The 27082-nt window shown below is 51.2% G+C and overlaps 2 protein-coding genes and 1 pseudogene across 5 annotated transcripts in view; 1 reads left to right on the top strand and 2 right to left on the bottom strand.

The window, feature by feature from the left end:
* Positions 1-450: 450 nt before the first annotated feature.
* On the bottom strand, positions 451-10857 carry SRF (serum response factor). The gene is made up of 7 exons (XM_010369708.2): positions 9777-10857; positions 7830-8096; positions 5980-6241; positions 5280-5399; positions 3464-3655; positions 3070-3146; positions 451-2858 (listed from the first exon to the last, which is right to left on the bottom strand). Exons 1-7 carry the CDS (start codon positions 10287-10289, stop codon positions 2763-2765), a joined length of 1527 nt encoding a protein of 508 aa, XP_010368010.1. The 5' UTR covers positions 10290-10857; the 3' UTR covers positions 451-2762.
* A 1666-nt stretch (positions 10858-12523) lies between these two features.
* LOC104667338 lies at positions 12524-12960 on the top strand (annotated as a pseudogene). The gene has a single exon (XR_748663.2). The product of XR_748663.2 is annotated as a 40S ribosomal protein S15a pseudogene (transcript).
* An 8862-nt stretch (positions 12961-21822) lies between these two features.
* PTK7 (protein tyrosine kinase 7 (inactive)) overlaps positions 21823-27082 on the bottom strand; it is an 84766-nt gene continuing 79506 nt past the window's right edge. For all 3 annotated transcript variants that reach the window (XM_030929167.1, XM_010369706.2, XM_030929166.1), the window contains exons 18-20: positions 24520-24671; positions 23539-23717; positions 21823-22785 (exon numbers count right to left, since the gene is read on the bottom strand). In XM_030929167.1, coding sequence (XP_030785027.1) covers positions 22625-22785; positions 23539-23717; positions 24520-24671 — 492 coding nt within the window. In that variant the 3' untranslated portion in view covers positions 21823-22624. The remainder of the gene's footprint in view (positions 22786-23538; positions 23718-24519; positions 24672-27082) is intronic.

The following is a 27082-nucleotide window of genomic DNA, read 5'->3' as shown; positions in this document are numbered from 1 at the left end:
GCAGGAAGAAGCCCCCTCCTCTTCACTGGGTCAGCTCTCCTAATCCTCCCTCTCCCATCACAGCGATCATGCTGACGAAACATAGTAACCCACACTCCCACCTTAAGGCTGTCCTTTTTGACTTTTCAGTAGGTCACGTGCCCATGAGTTTCCCAAACCCTTCAGCAATGCTTTGGATTAGTTGTGTCACTCTTCCTGTTAATTGTAATTGCTCCTCTGCGTTGGCCTTAACACCTAGCAAAACCACGCACAGGGAGAAGGTCCGCGGCCCCCCGCAAAACATTCCTTAAATTAAATCGTATAGAATTAAACTGCCCAAAGCACACCTTAGCATTACCGTTCTCATCAAGCAGCCAGGATCGCTACTCAGAGCAGCAATTTTAGGAGTTTGCCTCGCGTTCATACCCCCGTCCCTCCCTAAGTAGAAAAACAGAGCCAAAGACCCCACAGTCTGTGCACAAAAATGATACATTTATTGAAAGAGTATTTTTTTTTTTAATACAAAAGAAAGCTCTGTACATAGGACTGTGACCACGTCCACTATTCCTGGGTCAGCACCCCAGAGGAAGTAGAAACCACTGACATACACACTCACATTCACGCACACACACTCAGGCACACACACACACACACACATACCCCAGAGCCACCGAGGAAGGGAAACACCAAGGGTCGCTGCACATAAAAATGCCACCTCAACTCATCCCTGACACACGTATGTCCTCCCAAGGCCACGCTCACACAACACACATTATAAGCACTTTGCCTGATTCACTCACGGGGTCTGTCTTTTGTGGAAAGGAGAGGAAGAATTCATCAAAGGTCTCCTCCCATGGGTGGGGGAGTAGGGAGTGAGTGAGTGGTGGTGGAGTGAAACAAGAGCAGAGAAAAGGGGCTGGGCAGTTACAGACCTGAGTCCCAAGCTCCCCTGCTCTCTGGCCCCCGATTTGCCATGCCCCAGCCTTGAAAGCCACCCATAAGCCCCAGCTATCTCCAGGAGAAAGCCCAGAAAGGTGACTTCCATCTTGGCACCCCAAACTGGGGCAAGACAGCAATGAGGGTTAGAGATTAGGGGGTTCTCAAACATGTCGGCAAATCATCCCCTTGATAACTAGGCTGTGCGTAAAATCTTCCCCCATCCCTTCACCTAATCACAGAAGCCAGCTTGTTCCTACTGAAGGCAGTCTTGGGGTTAAGAAAATTTCACCCTTCTGCTGCCCCATTTCTGAAAAAGCTCCCTTTCTGGATATAGGTGGTGAAGGTAGGCTCCGACACAGGGTAAAAGACCCTCCCCCCTATGCTGGCCCACCCTCAAGGTCTACCCCAAAGGGGGAGGAGGGGGGTGGGGCATGGCCCCTGTACAAATTACATAAATACTGAGGTTACACTTAGAAAAATAAATTCATTTTCTTCAAGGCTTTTTGTCTTAATTTAAAAAAGTTACAGTAGCTGCTCACTCCCTGGGAGAGCTGCCCATTTCTGGCTCCCCTTTGGCTGCATTCAGCCCAAGAGCTGCTCCCACTTCTTCTGACCCCCATTCCTGCCTCTCACCCCCTCCCAGACCCCACCCTGCTCACTGCAACTTGGGCCCCAGGCAGCTGCAGGCCTGGGACAGCGCAAGGCTGCAATGCCCATGCGTGTGGCACAAATGAAGTCAGTTGCCTCCGCCTGACACCCTCCCACCCCCACCCCGACATTTGGTCTCCCTCTTCCCTCTCCCTAGCAACAGCCCTAAAGGGCAAAAAGAGGCCCAGAGCTGTGGGTCACCCTCCCCACCCCGTTGGGGCATGGCCTGAGGGCCCCTCCCCCGGCTTTCTCCTGGAAACAACCCAGGACTGGGCAGACCCAGAATCTCCCCCACACACTGGTGGACCCCGAGCTCGTGGGGTGGCTCTGTCCCCAGGGGCCCAGCCAGTTCTGGGGAGCCCTTGGGCTCCCCAGGGAAGGGGAGTTTGGGCAGGGAGGGGGACGAGAAAAACGCCATAAAAAAAAGTTAAATATTTTAAAAATATATATTTATAGATTTGTTTTCACTTCGTCTCCTCAAATAAAAAGTTCAAAATCAACTTTAAGTAAAGCAGCTGGGAGGAGAGGGGGGAAGACAAGGGGGAGAAGGGAACGCTGGTGGTTCCCTCCAACCCAGGATCCCCTGGAGGTCCAAGGGGAGCGGCAAGGCAGGGCAGGCAGCCCCAGGAACCTGCCCAGTGCACAGGCCCAGCTACTCAGGAACTGAAGGGGCAGAGGGCAGCAGTGTGAGGGAAGAAGCCCCTGTCTCCCCAGCTGGCCCCCTGAGGGGCAGGGGCAGGGCTCTTTTGACCCAGCCTGTGGCAGACACAGGGCTGACCTGGGGTCAGCAAGGAGGCTGGCAAGAGGGCCCCAAATGCTTCCTCAGAGGAGGACACAGTGCCCAGCCCCACAGAAGGCCTGTGTGTGGGGAGACAGGGCACGGTCCCATTGGGTAAGCTAATACTCATGGCAAACATCGAGCCAAGCTGGCAAGGGGGTCCCAGGAAGGAGGACGGCCCCTCCAGCAACAGAAATGGGAGGTGGGGCGGGAAGAAGGGGAGGCTGAGGGAGGACGGGTGGAGGCAGGCAGGCCCATTTCTTTGGCTGGAGTGAGAGGGCTCAGTCCTGTGGCTGCCCTTTCCTCCTCCCCGCCTCCCTCCTACGGCCCGTCAACGTGTGTGTAAAGAAAACGTGAAAAGGCAACAATAAATAAGTGGTGCCGTCCCTTGGGCCATCTGTCCAGGGCGGCGGGCGGATCATTCACTCTTGGTGCTGTGGGCGGTGTCCAGGTTCACCACCTGTAGCTCGGTGAGGTTGCTGCTGCTCCCGGCCTGCTGCCCTATCACAGCCATCTGGAGGGAAGGGGGTGAATGAGGAGAGGCAGGGACTGGCCAGCCGGCTCAGGCTCCCCTGGCTTCCCTGCCTGCCAACCACAGGCCTGAGCAGAAAAGCAGATGGGCTTCCAGGCTAGGGATTTTGGCTTGATGAACTGGTAACAGGATCCCCCAAGGTCAAGACAAAGAAGTGGCTATCTGGGATGGGGTGAAAGATATCCCTGCCTACCTGGTGGAGCTGAACTGCTGAAACAGGGATCTGTACTGTCCCAGATGATGCTGTCAGAAACACCTGGGGGACGCCACCTACATTGGAAAACCACAGGAGATACTCAAATTGTTTGTTGAAACTTCCAGATATTAGAGGAGTGGTGACAAATGCACAGGTGACCGGGGGAGTCTCAGATGTAAGAGCCCAAGGGAAAGGGTGCCAGTGTGTCTGAGGGTGCATGTGGGTGTGAGTTGTTCAAGTGTGCATGGGTGTCCAAATGTGTATGTGAGCATCCAAGTCTGTGTTGTATTTGGGTAGAAATATTTGTAGGCATCAGTGCATACGTGTGTGTGTGCGTGTGTGTGTGTATAAGGAAGGAAACGGTCCTCCTTAGCCCTGTTCCTCTACTCACCTGGCTCCTGGACCTGGCTGTGGGACACCTGCATGGTGGATGGTGCCTGGGAGAAGGCATTCAGCACGGTGAGGCTGCCATCACCCAGGCCTGAGGTGGGGGCATACATCACCGCATGCGGGCTAGGGTACATCATGTGGCCACCCACAGTTGTGGGCACGGATGACGTCATGATGGTGGCGGGCAGCGTCACTGGCAAACACAGACATGTGTCAGCTCGGCACTGGTCCCTACTGATATCTCCCATTCCGTCCCTAGGAATTCCAGGCCCCCAGAGCCCTCTTGTCATTTCCCAGGTCAGAAGCTAGACACGACTAGTCCTCTGCTCCATCATCAACTAAGAAAAGCCTATTTTTTCTTGAACACGACAGCATCAATCTTTAATTGTATCCTATCACATTGTACTATTCAACTGTCTATCTGCTGAATTCTCTAAGTCCCAACTCTTGGAAAAAACAAAGATTATGACTGACCTACTCTCAGAAAACTCAGATACTCCCCTTTTAGGGAACTCTAACATCTTATTTTTTATTTGTTTTCATTCTCCTTCCTTCTTAATGCACAGCTAACAAATTCATCTTTCAAACAAGCACTTCTCAAATGTTAATGTGCATTTTATAGGAATCTTGTTAAAACACAGACTCTGGGCCAGGCACGGTGGCTCACGCCTGTAATCCCAGCACTGAAAGGCTGAGGCAGGCGGATCATGAGGTCAGCAGATCGAGACCATCCTGGCTAACACAGTGAAACCCCGTCTCGACCAAAAATATAAACAAATTAGCTGGGCATGGTGGCGGCCGCCTTTAAGTCCCAGCTCTCGGAAGGCTGAGGCAGGAGAATGGCATGAACCCGGGATGCAGAGCTTGTGGTGAGCCAAGATCGCGCCACTGCACTCCAGCCTGGGCGACAGAGCAAGACTCTGTCTCAAAAAAAAAAGAAAAGGCCGGGCGCGGTGGCTCACGCCTGTAATCCCAGCACTTTGGGAGGCCGAGATGGGCGGATCATGAGGTCAGGAGATCAAGACCATCCTGGCTAACATGGTGAAACCCCGTCTCTACTAAAAAAATACAAAAACTAGCCGGGTGAGGTGGTGGGTGCCTGTAGTCCCAGCTACTCGGGAGGCTGAGGCAGGAGAATGGCGTAAACCCGGGAGGCAGAGCTTGCAGTGAGCTGAGATCCGGCCACTGCACTCCAGCCTGGGCGACAGAGCGAGGCTCCGCCTCAAACAAAAAAGAAAAAAAAAAGAAAAAAACACAGACTCTGATTCAGTAGGTTTGGGGTAAGACTCAATATTCTTTATTTCCAACAAGCTCCCAGGTAATGCTGGTGTTTCCAGTCCACAGGCCACACTTTGAGTAATAAGGTTATAAATAATAAGAACTTAAAATTAACCTTATTTTCAGAGTATCTCATCATTTCTGAAATGTCTAGAGATGCCTGAGGGTAACTGTGGCTACTCAAAACCTATAAGACCCTCACACAAAGAGAAAACTGCTCTCTAAGTCCTTCCTGATAATTAAGTAAACGTGTCTTTGAGCAAGTAACTTCTTATTTCTAGGCCTCAGGCTCCTCATCTGAATGAGGAGGTAGCATCAATGGTCCCTAATTTTCTCCTGGAATCCACAGCCCACTGCAGGGCGGGATTCGAAACTCAGTCATCCTCACCTGACTTTCCCATAATTATTAGGCCAAAAGCCTCAATCTCCACTTTAAGAAATCCCTTGACTTTAGTTATAGGAGGGTTACTGTTGGGCACCTACTGCTAGGCCGCGTGGGGGAAGGCAGGGAGGGAGGGTGACAGGGCTGCGAGCTATACCTGTCCCGCTGGAGGAGGTCTGCGTGAGGTCTGTGCTGCTGTCACGGGAGGGAGACGCCTGCTGTGGGGCCTGGTGCACTTGAATGGCCTGCACTGGGACCTGCTGGGCCACTGCCCCACCTGTGAAACACAGAGTCTTATTTGTGCTCTGTCCCACCCAATTGCCACCTCCAAGTACCCATGGACACCCCAGTCCCAGGGTCTGGCACACTGGTCCCCAACTCCCATCACTATCTTTCCTGGAAGCCAAAGAGGCCCTTCATGCCCGAATCTCCCCTCTGGGGGCTTCCACACTCTGCTCTTGCCCATCATCCCTCCTCCTCCTGCCCTGGGCCTTGCCTCTCTTTTCTTCAGTTGACCCAAGAGCTGGCAATGACCCATCAAGGACATGATCTGCCTTCCAGTCAAGGCAGGAAGTGGGGAAACGTCTACTGCCCTGTGGCAATAGGGGCACGGGGCTGGGGTAGCTAGACAGGGCCAGAATACATGGTTGAAACTTACTGACAAGGACAGCAGGGGTCTCAGTGGGCAGAGGTATGCCTGCCAACGGGACATAAGAGGCTTCTCTCAGGCTCTGGCCCCTATTCACCTTCCTTCTGAGCAGGGAAAGAGGTTCTCTTGGTGCCAGCCCTAAACACATTCTTAGCATGCTTGATTTGCCCCAGAGAGGACGAATCTCTCCCTTCCCCTCGTGACTCACCAGGCATTAGGGTGAAGCTGGTAGGCAGCTGCATAAGGCCCCCAGAGGAGACAGGGCCACTGCCTGTACTCTTCAGCACAGTCCCATTGGCACTGCTGACAGCACTAGGGCTGACACTAGCAGACACTGGTGCCAGGTAGTTGGTGATGGGAAAGGAGGGGCCGCTGCTGACTTGCATGGTGGTAGAGGTGCTAGGTGCTGTTTGGATGGTAGAGGTTGTACCCGGCAGGTTGGTGACTGTGAACGCCGGCTTCAGTGTGTCCTATACCCAGAGTAAAGATGAAGCAATGAGCCTCTACCAGATCCTGCCTTTGCAGAAGTTTTGTGTGGACTGAGAACCCAGACTGAAACCAGTGAGCTTGGGTTCAAATCCCAACGCCACATTTACCTGATGCCTGACTCTTGGGTAAGTTATTGATATACTCAGCTACAGTTTTCTATCGGTAAAAGGAGAATAATACCTACCCCTTAGGTTGCTGCAAGGATTAAGTAGGTTAGCATACGTAAATCACTTAGAAAACAGTACCTGGCACATAAAAAAAAAAAAAATATTTATTGCTCTTATGATGATGATTATCATTTTCATCATTATAATCCCCTGAGTCCTCTGCTCCAGTGGACTGTGCTAATCCCATTGGCTGGGGAGTCAGGACACCAAAGTCTGTTCCTAGCTCTGGTAATGACTATCTAAGTGACCCTGAAATAACCACTCCCCTTTTCTGAACCTCGGTTTTCTTCTTCTATAAGCATAAGGGGGCTGGGCTGCTATGTTTTCTTTAAGAGTTCTTCCAGTTCTAATTTGTCAGGCTTCTGAGATATGAACTGAGAGTTTCTCAGGGAACTTAGAGTTTGAGAGAGATCTTGAGGGTCTGGCAATGACACACTATATGTCAAACACCCAAGATGTAAACTACCAAAAGAATGTACTCATCCAACAAAATTTCCTGGGAATAAATGAGCCCTACTGTTATAAAAGTTTAAAAATTATTACAGATGATATGCCACTAAGAGAGCGGGGAGCCTACAGCACTGACTCTCTCCTCAGGAAGACTTCCTTCTTAGAAGGGGAAGGAGGAAACAGAGAACCAAGCCACCAAGCCCAGACCCGAACTGAGTCAACCAGAAGCTCAAAGGCTGGGGGGTGGGTCAGCACGAGACGTTTGCTAAGCAGTTGGGCCCAAGACCCTTGACTGGCGGAGGCGTTGCTAAGGCAAACAGTACCGCTTCCTCCCATTGGCCAGTCAGTTAAGTGCCACCCGGAAGGTGGAGCTCCCCAGACAGCAAGGGAGGAAGCCCCACCCCCTCTCCTTACCGGGAAAAGGAAGGGGGAGGAGTAACAGCGCAGGCATCCCTAGCAGCAGGCAAAAGCGTTCTCTAACTGCCCAGGGCCCCAACACCCTGAAGGGGCAGGAGGCTGGCTTGTAAGGTAGTCCCCGGTCCAGTCAACCAGGCCGCCTGCTAAGAGTGCTGGGTTCTCAGAACCCCGGGACCGGAGTGCTCCCTTTCTACTCCCTGGCGACCCAGCCCAGAGGGCCGGGCTAAGCTACACCCCCGCCCCTAGCGGGGAGACAGCTGGCGGGAGGAATGCAAAGGCCCTGCCAGGCAGGCGGGCTGCGGGCGGGAGGCCGGCGTGGAGCCCGAGCCGGCCTTATATGGGCACGGAGGCCGCCCGCTTATCTAGGGGGCCGGTCTTCTATCAGGAAAGTGAGGATGGACACCTGTCCCCTAGGACAAGGGTCGTTAATCCGGATCCACTCCACATCAGTGGGTACCTATCCACCTGTCCTGGGCCAGAAAGAGAGAGGGACCCCCCTCCCTTCCCTCCTCTCACATAGGCAACCCAAACACACCTTGGTCTCCCCACTGCTGTCAGACTCCGACACCTGGTAGGTGAGATCTGTCTCTTCAAAGCCAGTGGCACTCATTCTCTGGTCTGTTGTGGGGTCTGACCGGGGTGGAGAGTCTGGAGAGTTGAGGCAGGTCTGAATCAGTGCCTTGCCGGTCTCACTGGTGATCATGGGCTGCAGTTTTCGTGTGGCAAAGGTATACACATGGCCTGTCTCACTGGCCACCAGCAACAGCACCTGTGTCCCTGTCAGCGTAGACAGCTCATAGGCCTGAGGGGTGAGGACGGAGATGGGCAGGTCAGCAAACTTTTTATCTCTGCCTTCTTTGAGAAGTTGGAAAAAGAATTATACAGTGATGTCATTCCCCCATTCCCATAATGACCTTCGTCTCTAGTGACTCTGGGGGCAGGGTGTCCTATCAGGATCTCTGGAAGCAGCAAAACTACCAATGCTCCTCCTTTGAAGAGCATCCCCATTGACCTGAAGATACCCCAAGCAAACAGTAATAGCCCCCCAGTGATGGAACATATAACCTCAGGGGATATGGAAGGACTCAGCTATAGCTGCTCCCCGACGCAGCTTAGTGCCTGGAAAGTCCCGGAGCCTCAACCATTCTCACTGTCACAGGGACCAGGATGGATCCCTACCTATCACACTGGAATTTGTACATTAGTGATAAGGGACCACTTCAGCTCCAACTGTCCCATGTTTCTTTCCAGAAACTGCACAGGCTCCAACTTGTTGCCATAGCCTAGTTTCTCCTGTTGTCCTGTAATACTTTACTGCCCTTTTTACTTTGTCTTGGGAAGAAGGTTATGGAAGGGGAGAAGAGAATTTTCCTTCATTAATTACCTCCCCCCACAACCTTCTCCACTGATAATCAAGTGACAAGGGACATTGATACAACAGTGTCTGGAGTGAGGGGAGACGTGACCTAGATTAGCACTAAACATCCTGCCATGAGCCCAGGAAGGGGACCTTCAAGGATGGCCCCACAGATACCATACTCTCCCAACAAAGTTCTACCAACCACCTTGGAAGCAGCTCCGGTTTCTACATGGGACAGAAATAAACACCAGCCAGTGTTCCCAAGGATCCAGCTCCTTGTCTCCCAATTCTTCTGCTTTCATCCCTTCCCTTATCATCTACACCCCAAAATCACTCCTTTCCTCACCACTTTTCACTGGCTGGCAGAAGAGGAATTCCTAGGTACCTCTGCAAGCCTCCCTGATTTCCCCCAAACCCCATCCATGCATAGATTCTCCCTAGGGCTGGAAACCCCACTTGTCCTAACGGCAGGAGATTCTGCAGCGGGTCCTGCCAGGAGCATGTGGTTCCCAGCGGATGCCATGGAACACTCACGGCCGGCGAGGGACTAGGTTCCTGCTGCTCAGGGCAGCACCAGTTCTCCTGCCCCGCTCCCTTACCTGGTCCCTAACCCTGCCTGTCCTTCCAACCAGCACTACTCTCGTGGTGCCCATTTCCTCCCACACATGCTCGCTCATTGTTGTCATGCAGCTCCAGCCTCCTCACCTCCATACCTTCTCGTTTGCTCCCTGCTTTTCCGGCGCCCTCCTCCGAACACCGGAGTGCACTGGACCTACTGATCCCGGCTTCTCATTATCCACCTCCCCGGCAGCCTCGCAGCCTCCCATGCCCGCTCTTCAAACCTCCACTCAGCAAGGGCCCTCTTCCTCTCTCGCGCCGGTCACTCCCACCTCTGCGCCTTTCCCCAAGGTTCCGGGCGTTCGCGGGATCTCCCCTCTCCCCACATTTCCCCGGCGGCCCCTCCCCTTCGGCCCTCCCCGGGCAGGAGCCATCCCCTCCCACACACCTCCTGCGGACTCGCCGCTTCTCACCTCCGCCTCGGCTCTGCCGTCCTCCCGGGCTCCCCTTGCGCATCCCCACCCTTCCCGGGCCCCGGGGCCAGCCAGCCCGCCGGCTTGGTACCTTCTTCATGATGCCCGTCTTCCTCTTGCTGAAGGTCGTGTAGCGCCGCAGTTTGTTGTCGATGAACTCCATCTTGATCTTCACGCGGCCCCGGGTCTTCTTACCCGGCTTGGCCCCGCTCACCGCGCCGCTCACCGGCCCGTAGCCCCCGGTGGCCGCCGCCGACGCCTCGGGCCCACCGACCACCATACCGATCTCCATCTCGCTCAGGCTCCGCTTCATGCCGCGCCGCTCGGCGCCCAGCTCCTCCTCCTCGCCCGACTCCGAGTCGCCCTCGCTGCCGCTGTAGAGGGCCCCCGCGGTGGGCGCCGGGGTGGTTGCCGCCGCTGCCGCAGCCTCCCGCTCCAGGCGGCCGGGCCCGAGCCCCGCGCCATTCCCGGGGACCCGGCCCCCGTTAGCCCCACGAGTCCCGCCGCCGCTGCCCGGCCGCCCCGTCGGGGTCCGGTTCAGGCTGCCCCCCAGGGCCGAGCCCCGGCCCAGAGCCGCCGCGGCTCCAGCTTGGCTCGGTAACATGGCGCTCGATGCAGGAGGGCGGACGGGCAGTCAGCGAGGAATCGGAGCCGCAACCGCCGCCGCCATCGGCTTCCCGGCTCAACCCGGCACTCTCGCTGCTGCTAGGGCCGCTATCGCTGCCGCGGCCGCCGCTGCGAACCCGGGGCCCCTGCACGCCCGGGCCGACCTGGGCCCTCACTTTCCTGCCCCTGTGGCCCGGGTTGCCCCAGGCCGCGCGCAGCGCCCCCTGTCCGTCTGCTAGGGCGGCGCGCCCGGCGGCCGTCAGCGTCCCCCGGGGGGCAGGGGCTGCTGGCCGCGGCCGAGACGGCGGGTGGAGGGGGCCGGGACCACGCGCTGGCGGCGGAGGGATCCCCCGACCCTTCCCCCCATATAAAGAGATACAATGTTTCCTTTTATGGCGAGGCCGCTCCTTATATGGTGAGCCCCAGCGCCCCCGCCCCATTGGTCCATGGTTCCGGCACCTCCGCTCCCCATTGGCCCGCAGGGGGGCGCTTATTTGCATAGACATACCGAACTCGTTCCTGTCCTCTCGCGTCAGACAGCGACTCCGAGAGGGGTGGAGCCGACGCCTCTCAAAGGAACCGGAGAGCAGGCGCGACTCCGCCTCCCTGAACCCGAGAATGATAGAACGGTTTGGGAGGCACCGCGGAGAAGCAGCCTGGGACTGGAGCGCAGTCTTGCGGAAGAGAGGGAGCAGCACTAGGAAATGGGCACCGGGACCGCTGGAGACAAACACTGGGGAAACCCCTGGGTAGATTGTGGGGTTTGCAGTAAATTTAAAAAATACAGCCCAAATTCCAAGGGAAGAGTGCAGGGATTGATTGGAGTATTTCCTCACGCCTTCCTAAGGGAGGCACAGTTATTGGCTGAGCGGAGGGAGCTTGGATCCCAGGTGTCCAGACTCGTAGCACCCCAGCCGCTCAGCTCTAACTTTTCCCCTCCCCCCAACTTCCCCTCCTTTTCCCTTGCTTTTGTAGGCGACGACACTTTCCCACCAGACTGGCTCGCGGGTCCTCATTCATCATCCTCTGCACTGGGGGGTCTTTGGCAGACATACATCTGGAAAAGGCGGGCGGAGGGGGGAGGGCGAGAGACAGAGATCGGCCTCCCAGTCCCGAGGCGGGCAGGGAGGAGAGACGGAGATCGTTGAAGACTTTCAGCTGCAGGCTGGGCTGGGGGAGGGGGGCGTCCCGAGGATAAAGCCCACCCTACAGCCAGTGCAAAGACGGGAAATTGTGGCCCGACAGAAAGTTTAAGCAAGCAAGCAAGCACGCTCACGCACACACACGCACCTACACACCCTTCTCTGGAAAGCCCGTTGGAGAAAGAAAAAAAAAGTTTCAGACAGGGTATCGCTCAGTCGCCCAACCTGGAGGGCAGTGGTGCGATCTGAGCTCATTGCAACCTCCGCCTCCCGGGTTCAAGCGATTCTCCCACCTCCGCCTCTCACTCAGCTGGGACTACAGGTGCGCACCACCACTATGGCCTAATTTTTGTATTTTTTGTAGAGATGGGGTTTTGCCATGTTGCCCAGACTGGTCTCGAACTCCTGTCATCAAGCTATCCTTCACCCTCGGCTTCCCAAAGTGCCGGGATTATAGGCATGAACCACCGTGCCTGGCAGAAAAAAAAGTTACTTAAAGAATAGAACTGGGGTGCTGCAAAGCAAGGTTCAGGCTCTGGGTCTGGATCTTTTCTCCAAAGCAGTGAAAATAGCATGGACTTTGCTGTTACTGAATTATTTAAATCTGGAATCTGCCTCTTGGTAAGCCCTGTGCCTGGAAACAAGTGACAAGTGATCTGATCTCTCCAAACGCAATATTCATCAATGTTGCTATCCATTCCATGAGATTCTTTTTTTCTTTTTTTCTTTTTTGAGACAGAGTCTCACTCTGTCGCCCAGGCTGGAGTGCACTGGCATGATCTCGACTCACTGCAACTTCTGCCTCCCCAGTTCAAGCGATTCTCCTGCTGCCTCAGCTTCCCAAATAGCTGGGATTACAGGTGCCCGCCACCACACCCGGCTATTTTGTATTTTTAGTAGAAATGGGGTTTCGCCCTGTTGTCCAGGCTGGTCTCGAACTGCTGACCTCAAGTGATCCACCCACCTCGGCCTCCCAAAGTGCTGGGATTACAGGCGTGAGCACCATGCCTGGCCTATCCCATGAAATTCTTAAGGCAGATTTAATGAGATAAAGACTAAAGGTTTTCCGCCATCTTTCCGCACCGCCACAATGGTGCGCATGAATGTCCTGGCTGATGCTCTCAAGGGCACCAACAATGCCGAAAAGAGAGGCAAACGCCAGGTGCTTATTAGGCCATGCTCCAAAGCCATCGTCCGGTTTGTCACTGTGATGATGAAGCATGGTTACATTGGCAAATTTGAAATCATTGATGATCACAGAGCTGGGAAAATTGCTATGAACCTCACAGGCAGGCTAAACAAGTGTGGAGTGATCAGCCCCAGATTTGATGTGCAACTCAAAGATCTAGAAAAATGGCAGAATAATCTGCTTCCATCCCGCCAGTTTGGTTTCATTGTACTGACAACCTCAGCTGGCATCATGGACCATGAAGAAGCAAGACGAAAACACACAGGAGGGAAAATCCTGGGATTCTTTTTCTAGGGATGTAATACATATATTTACAAATAAAATGCCTCATGTACTCTGAAAAAAAAAAAAAAAAAAAAAAAAAGACTAAAGGGCAGAGTAATTGGTCAGTGGTTAGGCAATAGGAGTTACCTGGAGTAAGTTGCCTCATCCTAGGGATAAAGCATCTTGGCGTGTTTAAGGGGTTGGGAGTGAGTGATTATTCCTGCCTGAAAAATTATGAAGATCAAATAAAGCAGTTGATTGTAACCTAGTCATTACTAGTAGTGGTAGTGATATCAATTCAGTATACTACAATCAACATTTAAAATAATAAATTAATGAGAATCACAAAAAGCAAGGGCAAATATTGTTACATAAAATGTTTATTTGCATTATATATAGGTTGAACCCTACAAAATTGCCATTTTATAGGTCAAGAAGGTGGGATATTGTCAGTTTCTTATAATTCAGTGTATGTGTGTAATGGATGACAATATCAACTGCATTTCTTACTGCAAGTCACAATCCAAAAACTTTGAGAAATACTGAAATAAAATATGTGCAAGTGATCAGTAAAATATAGTGTGTATAGTGAATAAAATATAGTGTGTATTTTTTGTCATATAGGGATGAGGTCTCCCTGTGTTGCCCGGGCTGGTCTCAAACTTCTGGGCTCAAGCGATTATCGGCCTCCCAAAGTGCTGGGATTAAAGGCCTGAGCCACTGCGCCCAGCCCCCAGTAGTTTTAAAGAGGTCACCCCTCCCCCCACTAATTTACTCTTTACAACAGGTACTTAAACATATGGAACGTGTTAGCCCAAGAGGAAGAACAGGTCAAACAGATAAATAGGTTCCAGAAGGGTTTTAGGGACCACAAATGATGCTTGGGGTCATGTTTTGTCTAAGTACCGTAATATTACAGCCAAAGCCCTGGGATTTCATTCCCACCTGCCCTCTAAAGACCTTTTCATTTGAGTCCCCTAGTTTAGACACATGCAGGGGTGACATCCCTCAGCAGGGACAACTGCTCTCTGCCACATCTATAGGGGAGCGTGTCTGGGAAGAATGCAGTCCTTAGCTTCCCTCCAAATAGGCTGCCCTCTCTCCAACTTCTCCCAACTCCTGGGTCATTGCACACCAGTGTTAGTGTCACAGCTTCTCTGTCCGCTTGGGATGACCCATCTTCATGTCCATTGTCACCACAGGGAGTCAGGATGAGACCGATACCCACACTATCAGATTACTGCAGGTTCCAGAGCCAAAAGTATTGCTAGGGATAAAGTCAAAATCAAAAACTGTCTCATAGAGGTGTTTTATTTGGACCTTGTAACATTTAAAAATCATGAGAGTTTACATAAAAATCTGAATATCTGGCCGGGTGTGGTGGCTCACACCTGTAATCCCAGCACTTTGGGAGGCTGAGGCGGGTGAATCACTTGAGGTCAGGAGTTCAAGACCAGCCTGGCCAATATGGCGAAAAGCCATCTCTACTAAAAAAAAAAAAAAAAAAAAAAAAATTAGCCAGGCATAGTGGCACACCTGTAATCCCAGTTACATGACAGGCCGAGGCTCAACCTGGGAGGCAGAGGCTGCAGTAAGCCGAGATGGGACCACTGCACTCCAGCCTGGGCGACAGAGTGAGACTCCTTATCAAAAAAAAAAAAAAAAAAAAAAAATTAGCCAGGCATAGTGGCACACACCTGTAATCCCAGTTACATGACAGGCCGAGGCTCAACCTGGGAGGCAGAGGCTGCAGTAAGCCGAGATGGGACCACTGCACTCCAGCCTGGGCGACAGAGTGAGACTCCTTATCAAAAAAAAAAAAAAAAAAAAAAAATTAGCCAGGCATAGTGGCACACACCTGTAATCCCAGTTACATGACAGGCCGAGGCTCAACCTGGGAGGCAGAGGCTGCAGTAAGCCGAGATGGGACCACTGCACTCCAGCCTGGGCGACAGAGTGAGACTCCTTATCAAAAAAAAAAAAAAAAAAAAAAAAATTAGCCAGGCATAGTGGCACACCTGTAATCCCAGTTACATGACAGGCCGAGGCTCAACCTGGGAGGCAGAGGCTGCAGTAAGCCGAGATGGGACCACTGCACTCCAGCCTGGGCGACAGAGTGAGACTCCTTATCAAAAAAAAAAAAAAAAAAAAAAATTAGCCAGGCATAGTGGCACACACCTGTAATCCCAGTTACATGACAGGCCGAGGCTCAACCTGGGAGGCAGAGGCTGCAGTAAGCCGAGATGGGACCACTGCACTCCAGCCTGGGCGACAGAGTGAGACTCCTTATCAAAAAAAAAAAAAAAAAAAAAAAATTAGCCAGGCATAGTGGCACACACCTGTAATCCCAGTTACATGACAGGCCGAGGCTCAACCTGGGAGGCAGAGGCTGCAGTAAGCCGAGATGGGACCACTGCACTCCAGCCTGGGCGACAGAGTGAGACTCCTTATCAAAAAAAAAAAAAAAAAAAAAAGAAAGAAAGAAAATCTGAATATCCGACCTCTCTCAAAAAAAATCAGAATTTTTGGTAACACTGGGCCTAGGTACCCACTGGAGCACTATAACCTGGAGCTGATGACAGCCACAAAAGAGGCATCTGCTCTCCACTTTACCATAGACCCCATGCAGCCTATTGAGCCCAGGTAAGCTCCCGCCTGGCTGCTCTGAAATGTGAAGTTGAAATGTTCCTCCAAAAAGGCCTGATCAGAGTAGCCCCTTGCAACAGATGGGAGCTCATGTCCACCCCAGACCATGAAGGGACTCTGGAAGTGCATGGGAATTTCAGACGGATCTCTCACACCACACAGATTCCACCCCGACCTTTCTTTCTTTCTTCTGATTTTTATCACCCAACTAATAACAAAACAAAAATTAAGGATTGCTTTTAAAAATTACTGTCATGGCTGGGTACAGTGATTCACACCTATAATCCCAGCACTTTTCGAGGTCAAGCTGGGAGGATCACTGGAGGCCAGGAGTTTGAGAGCAGCCTGGGCAACATACTGAGAATCCATCTCTTTAAAAACAAACAAACAGACAAAAAAACGTAGCCAGGCAAGGTGGCTCATGCCTGCCTGTAATCCTAGCACTTTGGGAGGCCTAGGTGGGTGGATCATCTAAGGTCAGGAGTTCAAGACCAGCTTGGCCAACATGGCAAAACCCCATCTCTACTAAACATATAAAAATTAGGCGGGCCTGGTGGTGCATGCCTATAATCCCAGCTACTCAGCAGTCTGAGACACAGGAGAATCACTTGAATCTGGGGGGCAGAGATTGCAGTGAGCCAAGATCATGCCACTTCACTCCAGCCTGGGCGAAGGAGTGAAACTCCATCTCAAAAAAAAAAAAAAAAAAAAAATGCTGGGGCACGGTGGCACACATCTGCAGTCCTAGCTACTAAGGAGGCTGAGGCAGGAAGATCGCTTGAACCCAGGCTGCAGTGAGCCGTGATGGCACGACTGCACTCAATCTGGATGAGAATAAGACCCTGTCTCAAAAAAAGAAAAAAAAAATACTATCAAAATATCCTAAATCTGTTTTCATTTGGAATTAACCTTTACCCAGGGATTTATCATTTTGCACAGAGGCAAAGAGGGTACCAATTGTGATGGCAGCATTAGAAGTAATGGAAAAGAATTTATGAGTCATTGTGCCCAGGAAAAGTCTGGAAAGCCACACACCAAACACTAATAGTGCTTACCTATGGAGAGTAAGGTTTGGGAGGACAGGGGTGTGTTTTTTTGCTTTATATAAGTTTGTACCATGTGACTTCTTTGACCATCAACATGACTTTTATATTTTTCTTTTAAAATTAAGCAAAAATAGGTTGGGCGCGATGGCTCATGCCTGTAATCCCAGCACTTTGGGAGGTCAAGGCGGGTGGATCGCTTGAGGTCAGGAGTTTGAGACCACCCTGGCCAATATGGTGAAACCCTGTCTCTACTGAAAATACAAAAAAAAAAAATTAGCTGGGTGTGTTGGCAGGCACCTGTAATCCCAGCTTCTAGGGAGGCTGAGGCAGGAGAATCGCTTGAGCTCAGGAGGTGGAGGTTGCAGTGAGCCGAAATCAAGCCATTGCACTCCAGCCTGGGGGACAGAGCAAGACACCCTCTTAAAATAATAATAATAATAATAATAATAATAATAATAATAATAATAAAATTAAGCAAAAATAGGCTAGGTGTGGTGGCTCATGCCTGTAATCCCAGCACTTTGGGAGGCTGAGGCATGTGGATCACTTGAGCTCAGGAATTTGAGACCAGCCTGGGCAACATGGTGAAACCCCATCTCTATGAAAAATACAAAAATTAGCTGGGCTTGGTGGTAGGCGCCTGTAGTCCCAGCTACTCGGAAGCTGAGGTGGGAGGACCCTTGAACCTGGTGGGTTGAGAATGGAGTGAGCCATGATCTACCACTATACTCCAGCCTGGGTGACAGAGGGAGACCCTATCTCAAAAAAAAAAAAAAAAAAAAAAAGGAAAAAAAAGAAAGAGGGAAGGAAGGAGGGAGGGAGGGAGGGAAGGAAAGGAGGGAGGGAGGGAAGGAAAGGAGGGAGGGAGGGAGGGAGGGAAAGGAAGGGCAATAACAGTCTCAGGAGAATAGCCATGGCAAGAGAAAAAGAAGCCTTAGGCAGGGCGCGGTGGCTCACGCCTGTAATCCTAGCACTTTGGGAGGCCGAGGCGGGCGGATCACGAGGTCAGGAGATCGAGACCATCCTGGCTAACACGGTGAAACCCCGTCTCTACTAAAAGTACAAAAAATTAGCGGGGAGTGGTGGCGGGCGCCTATAGTCCCAGCTACTCGGGAGGCTGAGGCAGGAGAACGGCGTGAACCTGGGAGGCGGAGCTTGCAGTGAGTGGAGATCGCGCGACTGCACTCCAGCCTGGGCGACAGAGCAAGACTCTGTCAAAGAAAGGAAAGGGGAATGGGAAGGGGAGGGGAGGGGAGGGGAGGGGAGGGGGAGGGGAGGGGAGGGGAGGGAAGAAAGAAAAGAAGCCTCAGCCAGGGCTGGAGAAGGACTGGCCAGAGAAACTGCTGACAGTGTAAAAAAGTGAGGGAGCGCGGGGTGCGGTGGCTCACGCCTGTAATCCCAACAGTTTGGGAGGCCGAGGCGGGTGGATCATGAGGTCAGGAGATTGAGACCATCCTGGCTAATACGGTGAAACCCCTAAACTAAAAATACGAAAACTTAGCCGGGCGTGGTGGCGGGCGACTGTAGTACCAGCTACTCGGGAGGCTGAGGCAGGAGAAAGGCGTGAACCCAGGAGGCGGAGCTTGCAGTGAGCCCAGATCGCGCCAATGCACTCCAGCCTGCTGAGTGACAGAGAGAGACTCCGTCTCAAAAAAAAAAAAAAAAAAAAAAAAAAAAAAAAAAAAAAAAAAAGGAGAGGGAGGAGAGTCTCTGAAGAGGAAGGTGTGGCCAACAACGTTAGCCACTATGGACTGCTCAAGGAAGAACAAGAGTTAGAAGAGGATTTAGTAATTAATGACTTTCCAGAGCAGTGCCTTTCAAATATTTCTGCATGCAACCCAGGCAGAAATCATTTTTATATTGCAACCTGTGGTCAATTAGATTATTGCTCCCAACTCTTCACACCTTCTGTTGGAATTATACATCAACATCCTTGCTGTGTGACTTTGCAGCATGTCCTACTGGTGTTGATGTTGGGTTTTACTGTGTGACTTGCTTTGGCTAATAAAATGTTAACAGATGTGTGTGTGTGTGTGTGTTTCAGAGATGGGTTCTGACTATTTTGCCCATGTTGGAGTGTAGTGGCTATTCACAGGCACAATCATTGCACACTACAGCCTCAAACTCATGGGCTTAAAGCGAACGTCCTGCCTCAGCCTCCCAAGTAGCTGGGACTATAGGCACGTGCCATGGTGCCAGCTCAGACTTGTAGTTTGAAATGTGCTTGCATGGTTTGGCTTGACCTCTTGCACTCTGCCACTGCATAAGAACATGCTCTGGGTGCCAGCAGACTAGACCTAAGCCAGACCTCCAGCCTGGCACCAAGCACAGCCAAAATCAGCCAACCCTCACCAACCTGCAGATACATGAGTCAGAAAAAATATCTTGTCAGCTAGTAAGATTTGGGGATTACTATGCAGTATCACCACCCAACAGTTAACTAACACACTATCCAATATATACATATATGCAGCAAATATAACAAAATTTTGTAAAACAACAATTCCCCTTAAAGTATACAATGTACTCTGATATGCCTATTATGTTTCTTTTTCCCCCTTTTTTTCTTTTTTAATGCTGGTTGCAACCCAGAGTTTGAAAAATACTGCACTAGAAAAAATTTCCCCACTTCAACACATCTGAAGGATGCAATGCATGGTGTATACTGGCGACTATGGCTCACTTACTAAGCTGTGTAACCATGGGCAAACTACCTGACTTCCCTTGAGACTCAGTTTCCTAATCTGTGAAATGGAAATAATCTTATCTGGTTGACAGAGTAGTTGGCAGAGATTAAATGAGATAAGGCATATTAAATGACTAGTGCAGAGCAAGTCTTCAAAAACATTAGTTTTTCTTTTTTCTTTTTTTTCTTTTGAGACAGGGTCTCGCTCTGCCACCCAGCCTGGAGTGCAGTGGTGTGAACCTCCTGGGTTCAAGAGATCCTCCCTCTTCAGCCTCCAGAATAGCTGAGACCATGGGCATACTCCACTACATGCAGCTATTTTTTAAAATTTTATTTTATTTTATTTTATTTTTTGAGATGGAGTCTCACTCTGTCGCCAGGCTGGAGTACAGTGGCATGATCTTGGCTCATTGTAACCTCCACCTCCCAGGTTCAAGCGATTCTCCTGCCTCAGCCTCCTGAGTAGCTGGGAATACAGATGCATGCACCATGCCCAGCTAAATTATATATATATATACATATATTTTTTTTTAGTAGAGACCATGTTGGCCAGGATGGTCTCTATCTCTTGACCTCGTTAAGTGCTGGGATTACAGGTATGAGCCACTGCGCCCGGCCCCACACCCAGCTAATTAAAAAATTTTTTGTTGGCCGGGCGCGGTGGCTCAAGCCTGTAATCCCAGCACTTTGGGAGGCCGAGACGGGCGGATCACTAGGTCAGGAGATTGAGACCATCCTGGCTAACATGGTGAAACCCCGTCTCTACTAAAAAAAAAATACAAAAAACTAGCCGGGCGCGGTGGCGGGCGCCTGTAGTCCCAGCTACTCGGGAGGCTGAGGCAGGAGAATGGTGTAAACCCAGGAGGTGGAGCTTGCAGTGAGCGGAGATGGCACCACTGCACTCCAGCCTGGGCGACAGAGCAAGACTCTGTCTGAAAAAACAAGAAAAACAAAAAAAAATTTTGGTAGAGATGGAGTCTAGCCATGTTGCCCAGGCATTTCTGTCACCTCAGCCTTTTAAAGTGCTGAGATTATAGGCATGAGCCACTGTGCCTGCGGCCTGTTATTATTATTATTATTATTATTATTATTATTATTTGAGACAGTCTTGCTCTGTCACCCAGGCTAGAGTGCAATGGTGCAATCTTGGCTCACTGCAACCTTCACCTCCCGGGTTCAACCAATTCTCCTGCCTCAGCCTCCCAAGCAGCTGGGACTACAGGTGTGCACCACCATGCCCAGACTTTTGTATTTTTAGTAGATAGGGTTTCACCATATTGGCCAGGCTGGTCTCAAACTCTTGACCTCGTGATACACCCACCTCGGGTCCCAAAGTGCTGGGATTACAGGCGTGAGCCACTGCGCCCAGCCAGCCTGTTTTTATTTTTATTTTTTTGAGACAGGATATCACTTGTTCACCCAGGCTGGAGTGCAGTGTTGTGATCATAGCTCACTGCCACCTCAAACTCCTGGGCTCAAGTGATCCTCCTGCCTCAGCCTCCTCAGTAGTTATGACTACAAGTTCATGCCACCACACCTGGCTAATGTTTAAAATTTTGTAGAGACAGGGTCTCACTATGTTGGCCAGGCTGGTCTCAAACTCCTGGGTCCAAGTAATCCTCCTGCCTCAGTCTCCCGAAGTGTTAAGATTACAGGTGTGAACCAACATGTCCGGCCTGCTGTTATTTTTATTATTCAGAAGTTTGGTGAGGAGTAAAGGAACTAGAGCAGTTTTGGAGTTCAGGACTCGTTTCTTTTGGATGGTGAACCAGGTTGAAGTTACTGGAATGAGGCAGAGGATAAATGATGACACAAGATCCAGGCATTAAGCACCATTTCTCTGCTTAGTTCTACCTACTTTGCTTCCCTCCTAGGGTCTTGAAAGGACTCAAGAGACCTGAGTCTGTCACTAACTCCTTCTCCAATCCTACTCTAACTTGCTCCCCTTCACACTTATATCCTCCCCATCTGAGCTCAAGAATTAGGCCCGTCTAGGTGACAGTCAGAGGGCTGCATAGAGTTGTACAGACAACAGGTGATCTTGCCTCCTTCATGCCTGCATGTTCACCTGCCCTGCAAACTGGAGAGAAGAACCAGTATCCACCGGTTCATCCTGTCCAAGTCCCACCAGACTCCATGAAGGCACACGGCCCTTTTTTTTTCTTTTTCTTTTTTTTTTTTTTGAGACAGAGTCTCGCTCTGTCTCTCAGGCTGGACTGCAGTGGTGTGATCTCGGCTCAATGCAGCCTATGCCTCCTGGGTTTAAGCGATTCTCCTGCCTTGCAATTCTCCTGCCTCAGCCTCCCAAGTAGCTGGGATTACAGGCGCCTGCCACCATGCCCAGCTTTTTTGTATTTTCAGTAGACAGGGGTTTCGCCTTTTTGGGCAGGCTGGTCTCGAACTCCTGACGTCAGGTGATCCACTAGCCTCAGCCTCCCAAAGTGCTGGGATTACAGGCATGAGCCACCGCACCCGGCCCCCACACGGCCCTTTCTGATCAGTGGGGGAAGAAGGAACATCTTCACGAGCAAGAGCAGAAAATGAATCTCAGAAACAGGTTGTAAAAAAGGCTTCTTTATTGAGAGCAGCGAGTGTAAAAACAAAAACAAAAACAAAAAAACAAAACCAAAACAAACAAAAAACAACAACAATAAAAGTGTGGGGTAAGGGTGGCCCATCCTCCTCATCTCCGCCAGGGCCCACCCCTACCTCCCATGCCCACCCACCCCACGCTGCAATTACATATAAAAGCCGCCCGTGGTGCATACAAAAAGGGCGGGTTATATAGTGTCAAAAGCTCCTGAAAACTCCTTCATCTGCCAGGCACTTAGGATGAGGAAAGGAGAGAAGGGTGGGGAAGACATGGGTCTGGGTCGGTGTGCACAAGCCCACAGTGGGACCCGTGGGCCAAGAGACTCATTAACCCTGTGTGCCCAGAACTTGAGAATATTAAGGAACTCCCCCCAAACCCAGCTCATCCCAAGCCTAGCCCTCCCCAGGCAAAGTTGGCAGATGAGTGGCAGAGTTGGACCTGGTCAAGGGGAGTAGTTGAAGGCCAGAAATTGGGGTTACCTGTGGCACCCACACTGTCCCTGATAGGGGAAGAGGTGGCAGGGAAAACTGCCCAGCTCAAAGCCCTAGTTGCCCAGTTTGGGTCCAAGTCAGCCTCCCAAAGGATAAGGGTGAGGAAGAGGAGGAAAGGCCAGGCCCTGCTCAGACCTCAGCAATGCCTGTTGCACTAGGGCAGGAGCCTCAGGGCCCAGGAGGACAGGGATCTTGCCCATCATGCTGTGAGCTCCCCTTTAGAGATGCCCTCCCCTGCCCACGCCATCCTGAGGCACAGCCCGCCGGGCTCCCTCCTCACGGCTTGCTGTCCACAGGGCTGTCTCCCAGGGTGCTGGCAATCTCGCTGAAGGAGGGCCGGTCCTTGGGGCTGAGGGCCCAGCAGCGCTGCATCAGCCGATAGAGCTTGGAAGGGCAGCCCTCAGGCTGAGGAAGTCTAGCCTTCCCAGCCTGCAAATCTATAGGGAAGACAGTAGGTGAAGCGTTGGACAAAACATTCAACAACTTGTTCAACACTTTGTGGAGCTTGCAGTTCATACAAGCAGCCACCCAAGGATGCCTCTGAGGCAATGCTGGCCAGTAGTAGGTGGGTACTCGCAACGGAAAAAGATGACTCCCTTGGCCCCGCTCACTCCGGCTGGTAAGACGGGGTCCACGCACAGGAGCTGAAGTGGGTCGGCGGACAGGCATCAGAGTGGCTGGAGTGGGCACTGGGGGCAAAGGCTATCTACCAACAATATAGAAGTATTGCAGTATTTCTGGCCAGGTATGATGGCTCACGCCTATAATCCCAGCACTTTGGGAGGTCGAGGCGGGTGGACCACGAGGTCAGGAGTTTGAGACCAGCGTGACCAACATGGTGAAGCACCCGTCTCTACTAAAAATACAAAAATTAGCTGGGCATGGAGGCGCGTGCCTGTAATCCCAGCTACTAGGGAGTCTGGGGCAGGAAAATTGCTTGAACCCAGGAGGTGGAAGTTTCAGTGAGTGGAGATCACGCCACTGCACTCTAGCCTGGGCGACACGGCAACACTCTGTTTCAAAAAAAAAAAAAAAAGTATTGCAGTATTTTAACAACCAGAGTGGTCATATCTGTGTGCCTGTTCAGTAGCAGCCCTGAGAGGGGAGGTAGGCGGAACCGACCCTGGGGCCCTGAGCAGGCTCCATCTGGGGCCCATCTGGAATCATCCCCTAGCAGTGTGGCTGCCTACCTGCCAGCACTTCATCATCTGCCTGCCCACCATGGGGCATCTCTCCATGTGTAAACACTTCCCACATCAGCACACCGAAGGCCCAGACATCAGACTTGGTAGAGAAGTCACCCTCCAGGATGGCCTCAGGGGACATCCAGCGCAGCGGCACCCAGGCCTGGCGGAAGTGGTAGTACTCACTGCAGGAGAGAAGCAACCCAGGGGTGAAGTGGGGTGGGGAGCGTGGCCTGGCACTGCAGCCTCATCCCCCCATCTGGAACTCATCCCCAAGCCAGGGCCCAGCCCTTCTACATACAGACACCAAGAAATTGGTCACATGTATGCTGAGCATAGGAGTACACTAGACAAAATCTGGAGGTAACCACATGGGGTTTGATGGTTAAAAAATTCCATTAAGAATCAAACTTTGCCTAAATGTTAACAGAAAAGTTAATAGTCATACATACTTTCTATATTGGTTGTAAAAATTTAAAAACTAAAAACCGTTAAATGGAAAGAGCTTTATTAGTGATAAACCAATCCTCACTACAGCTATAATCAGACAAATGGGGGTGACCTGGAACCAGAGGGATGTTCCCGGCAGTGCTGCAGAGCCCACATAGGCTGTCTAGAGCAAGCTCTGGCAGGGGGGCTGAGGCATAAGTCTCAGACTTCGAAATAATAATGACTGAATTCAGGAAGTTACAGAGGGAGCCATATAAATCCTTATCATATTTGCCTATTTTTAAAAAAATATTTATTTATTTATTTATTTATTTAATCACTAGAGATATTTTACAACCACCAAGGGAGTGCACTGGGTGGGACACCCTGCTGCACCCTTGGAAAAAGGATGAGAAAGCTCTTTCCTATGCCAGGCCCTCCAGCTTTGGACTAAGCAGGGACTAAACCCTTTCCCACCACCACCCCAAACTATCTGTCCTCTGCCCCTCACCCTCTGGGAAAGAATGGGGAGCCCCCACCCCACGCATGCCCTTCTACCTGTTGTACACATCCTTGCTGAGGCCCAGAGCAGACACCTTCACTTGTCTCTGGGCGCTGACCAGGCAGTTACGTGCAGCCAAGTCCTTATGCACAAAGCGGTTGTTGGACAGGTGCTCCATGCCCAGGGCTACCTGGGTGCACAGGGCCACCTGGAGAGATAAAGGGGCCTGTTAGAGCAGCCCAGGACTAGGCATCAAGCTGACCACCCTCAACACAACCCTTGGTAGGGTTTCAACGCTATTGGTGTTCTGCGGAGGAAGCCCAGAAACACAATAGCCGCATCTTCCTTCTCTGTAAAATGGGGATAATAACCTACCTACCTTCCTGGGTTGTTAGAAGACTGAATTAAGCAAATTAAAGTGTCTGACACCATGCTAACACACAGCAAGTGCCAGATGAAGTGAGTGCTACATGGTCCTAGGGACACACACATAGCAACGATCTGTCCAGTAAAAAATGAGCAGGCAGAAATCATAGCTGATATTTTTTATTTTCAAGTGACGGGGTCTCGCTTGTCACCCAGGCTAGAGTGCAGTGACACGATCACAGCTCACTGTAGCCTCTAAACTCCTGGGCTCAAGCAATCCTCCAACCTCAGCGTTCCAAGTAGCTAGGACTACAGGTGTCCATCACCATGCCCTGCTGTTTTTTTTTTTTTTTTTTTTTTTTGAGACAGGTTCTCACTCTGTCGCCCAGGCTGGAGTGCAGTGGCATGATCTCAGCTCACTGGAACCTCCGCCTCCCAGGTTCCAGTGACTCTCATGCCTCAGCCTTCCAAGCAGCTGGGATTACAGGTGCCCACCACGACACTCAGCTAATTTTTGTATTTTTAGTAGAGACAAGGTTTCACCATGTTGGTCAGGCTGGTCTCGAACTCCTGACCTTGGGTGATCCAGGCTGCCTCAGCCTCCCAAAGTGCTGGGATTCCAGGCGTGAGCCACCGCACCCAGCCTCAGACTTTAATTCTAATGCCAATGGGTTGTTTCCAGTTTGGGGCTATTCAGAACAGTGCTATTATGAACACTTTTATAAGTGTACAGATGTATGAGTTTCTCTAAGAGACCTAAGAGGAAGTCTAGAATATGAGTATCTCTAGCTATGCAAAATAATGCCCAACTCTTTTCCAAAGTGTAAGAGAGTTGGGGAGATTTTTCATTAACTAATACTCTTTGTTGAATTTTGAGCCAATGTGAATATATTATACACTATACATGAAACGTTAACTAAACTACAATAACTTTTTTTTTTTTTTTTTTTTGATGGAGTGTTGCTCTATTGCCAGGCTGGAGTGCAGTGGTGTGATCTTGGCTCACTGCACCCTCTCCGTCCCAGGTTCAAGCGATTCTCCTGCCTCAGCTTCTTGAGTAGCTTGGATTACAGGCACGTACTACCACGCCCAGCTAATTTTTGTATTTTTTCTAGTAGAAATGAGGTTTCACCATGTTGGCCAGGCTGCTCTTGAACTCCTAACCTCGTGATACACCCACCTCGGCCTCCCAAAGCGCTGGGATTACAGGCGTGAGCCACCGCGCCCGGCCACATTAACATTTCAAAAGTATATATGAATGCACTGACAAATATAAATTGAAGCCAGGCACCTGCAGTCCCAGCTACTCAAGAGGGTGAGGTGGGAGAATTGCTTGAGCCCAGGAGTTCAAAGCCAGCCTGGGCAACACTGAGATCCTATCTCTTTTTTAAAAAAAATTGAGTATCTACTACGTGCCATATATAGTGGGTGCTGGTGGAATATAACAGGGCTGGCCGAAGCAGGGCTCTTGATGGGGGGCTGCAGCCAGGTCACTTAGTGCAAATAAGAAACCACCCATTCACAGAGAAGGGGAAGGGCCATTTGGTGGGCACCGGCCTTGTGGGCACACAAGGCCGGCTGCCTCTCCCCACATGTGCTCTGTGAGGCAGGGCTCAGCCTTGGCTTCTTCGAGGGGCCCATGGCGAGGCTAGTGCCAAAGCCTGGCACTTCCCTACCACTGCAGCCGCCTCTCTGGGTCACATCACTGCTGATGGACTGTCTGCCCACCAGTTGGCACAGAGGTGGGACTGCTGGCTACTGAGCTGGCCCTTCAGCATCCCTGGCTAGCTCAGAGCAGCTTTTCCTGCCTGGCTCCCAGAGGTCACAAGAAGGCCAGCAGAGGTCCCAAGCCCAAATGCTATGAGGGGACACTCCAAAGACATCTCCTCTCGGTTTTCTTGGGCACTGGCCAGTGACATTCCTGTGGGCCCCACTGCCTCCACTGGTGGTTTGCTAACTATGGTCACAATCTGTATGTCATGAAACCAAATTAGGGAATCTTAGCCACCATTAAAGAAAAAAAAAAGGGAATAGAAAATAGAGTGCATCACAATAAGAACATCATTCATGAAATGTTTTCATCTTAAAAATATAGGGCTGGGCACGGTGGCTCACGTCTGTAATCCCAGCACTTTGGGAGGCCGAGGTGGGTGGATCACGAGGTCAGGAGTTCGAGACCAGCCTGACCAACATGGTGAAACCCCATCTCTACTAAAAATACAAAAATTACCTTGGCGTGGTGGCGGGCGCCTG

The sequence above is a fragment of the Rhinopithecus roxellana genome, chromosome 4 (genome assembly GCF_007565055.1).
Source record: "Rhinopithecus roxellana isolate Shanxi Qingling chromosome 4, ASM756505v1, whole genome shotgun sequence".
NCBI lineage: Eukaryota > Metazoa > Chordata > Mammalia > Primates > Cercopithecidae > Rhinopithecus > Rhinopithecus roxellana.
This window is presented reverse-complemented; position numbering and strand designations above follow the sequence as displayed.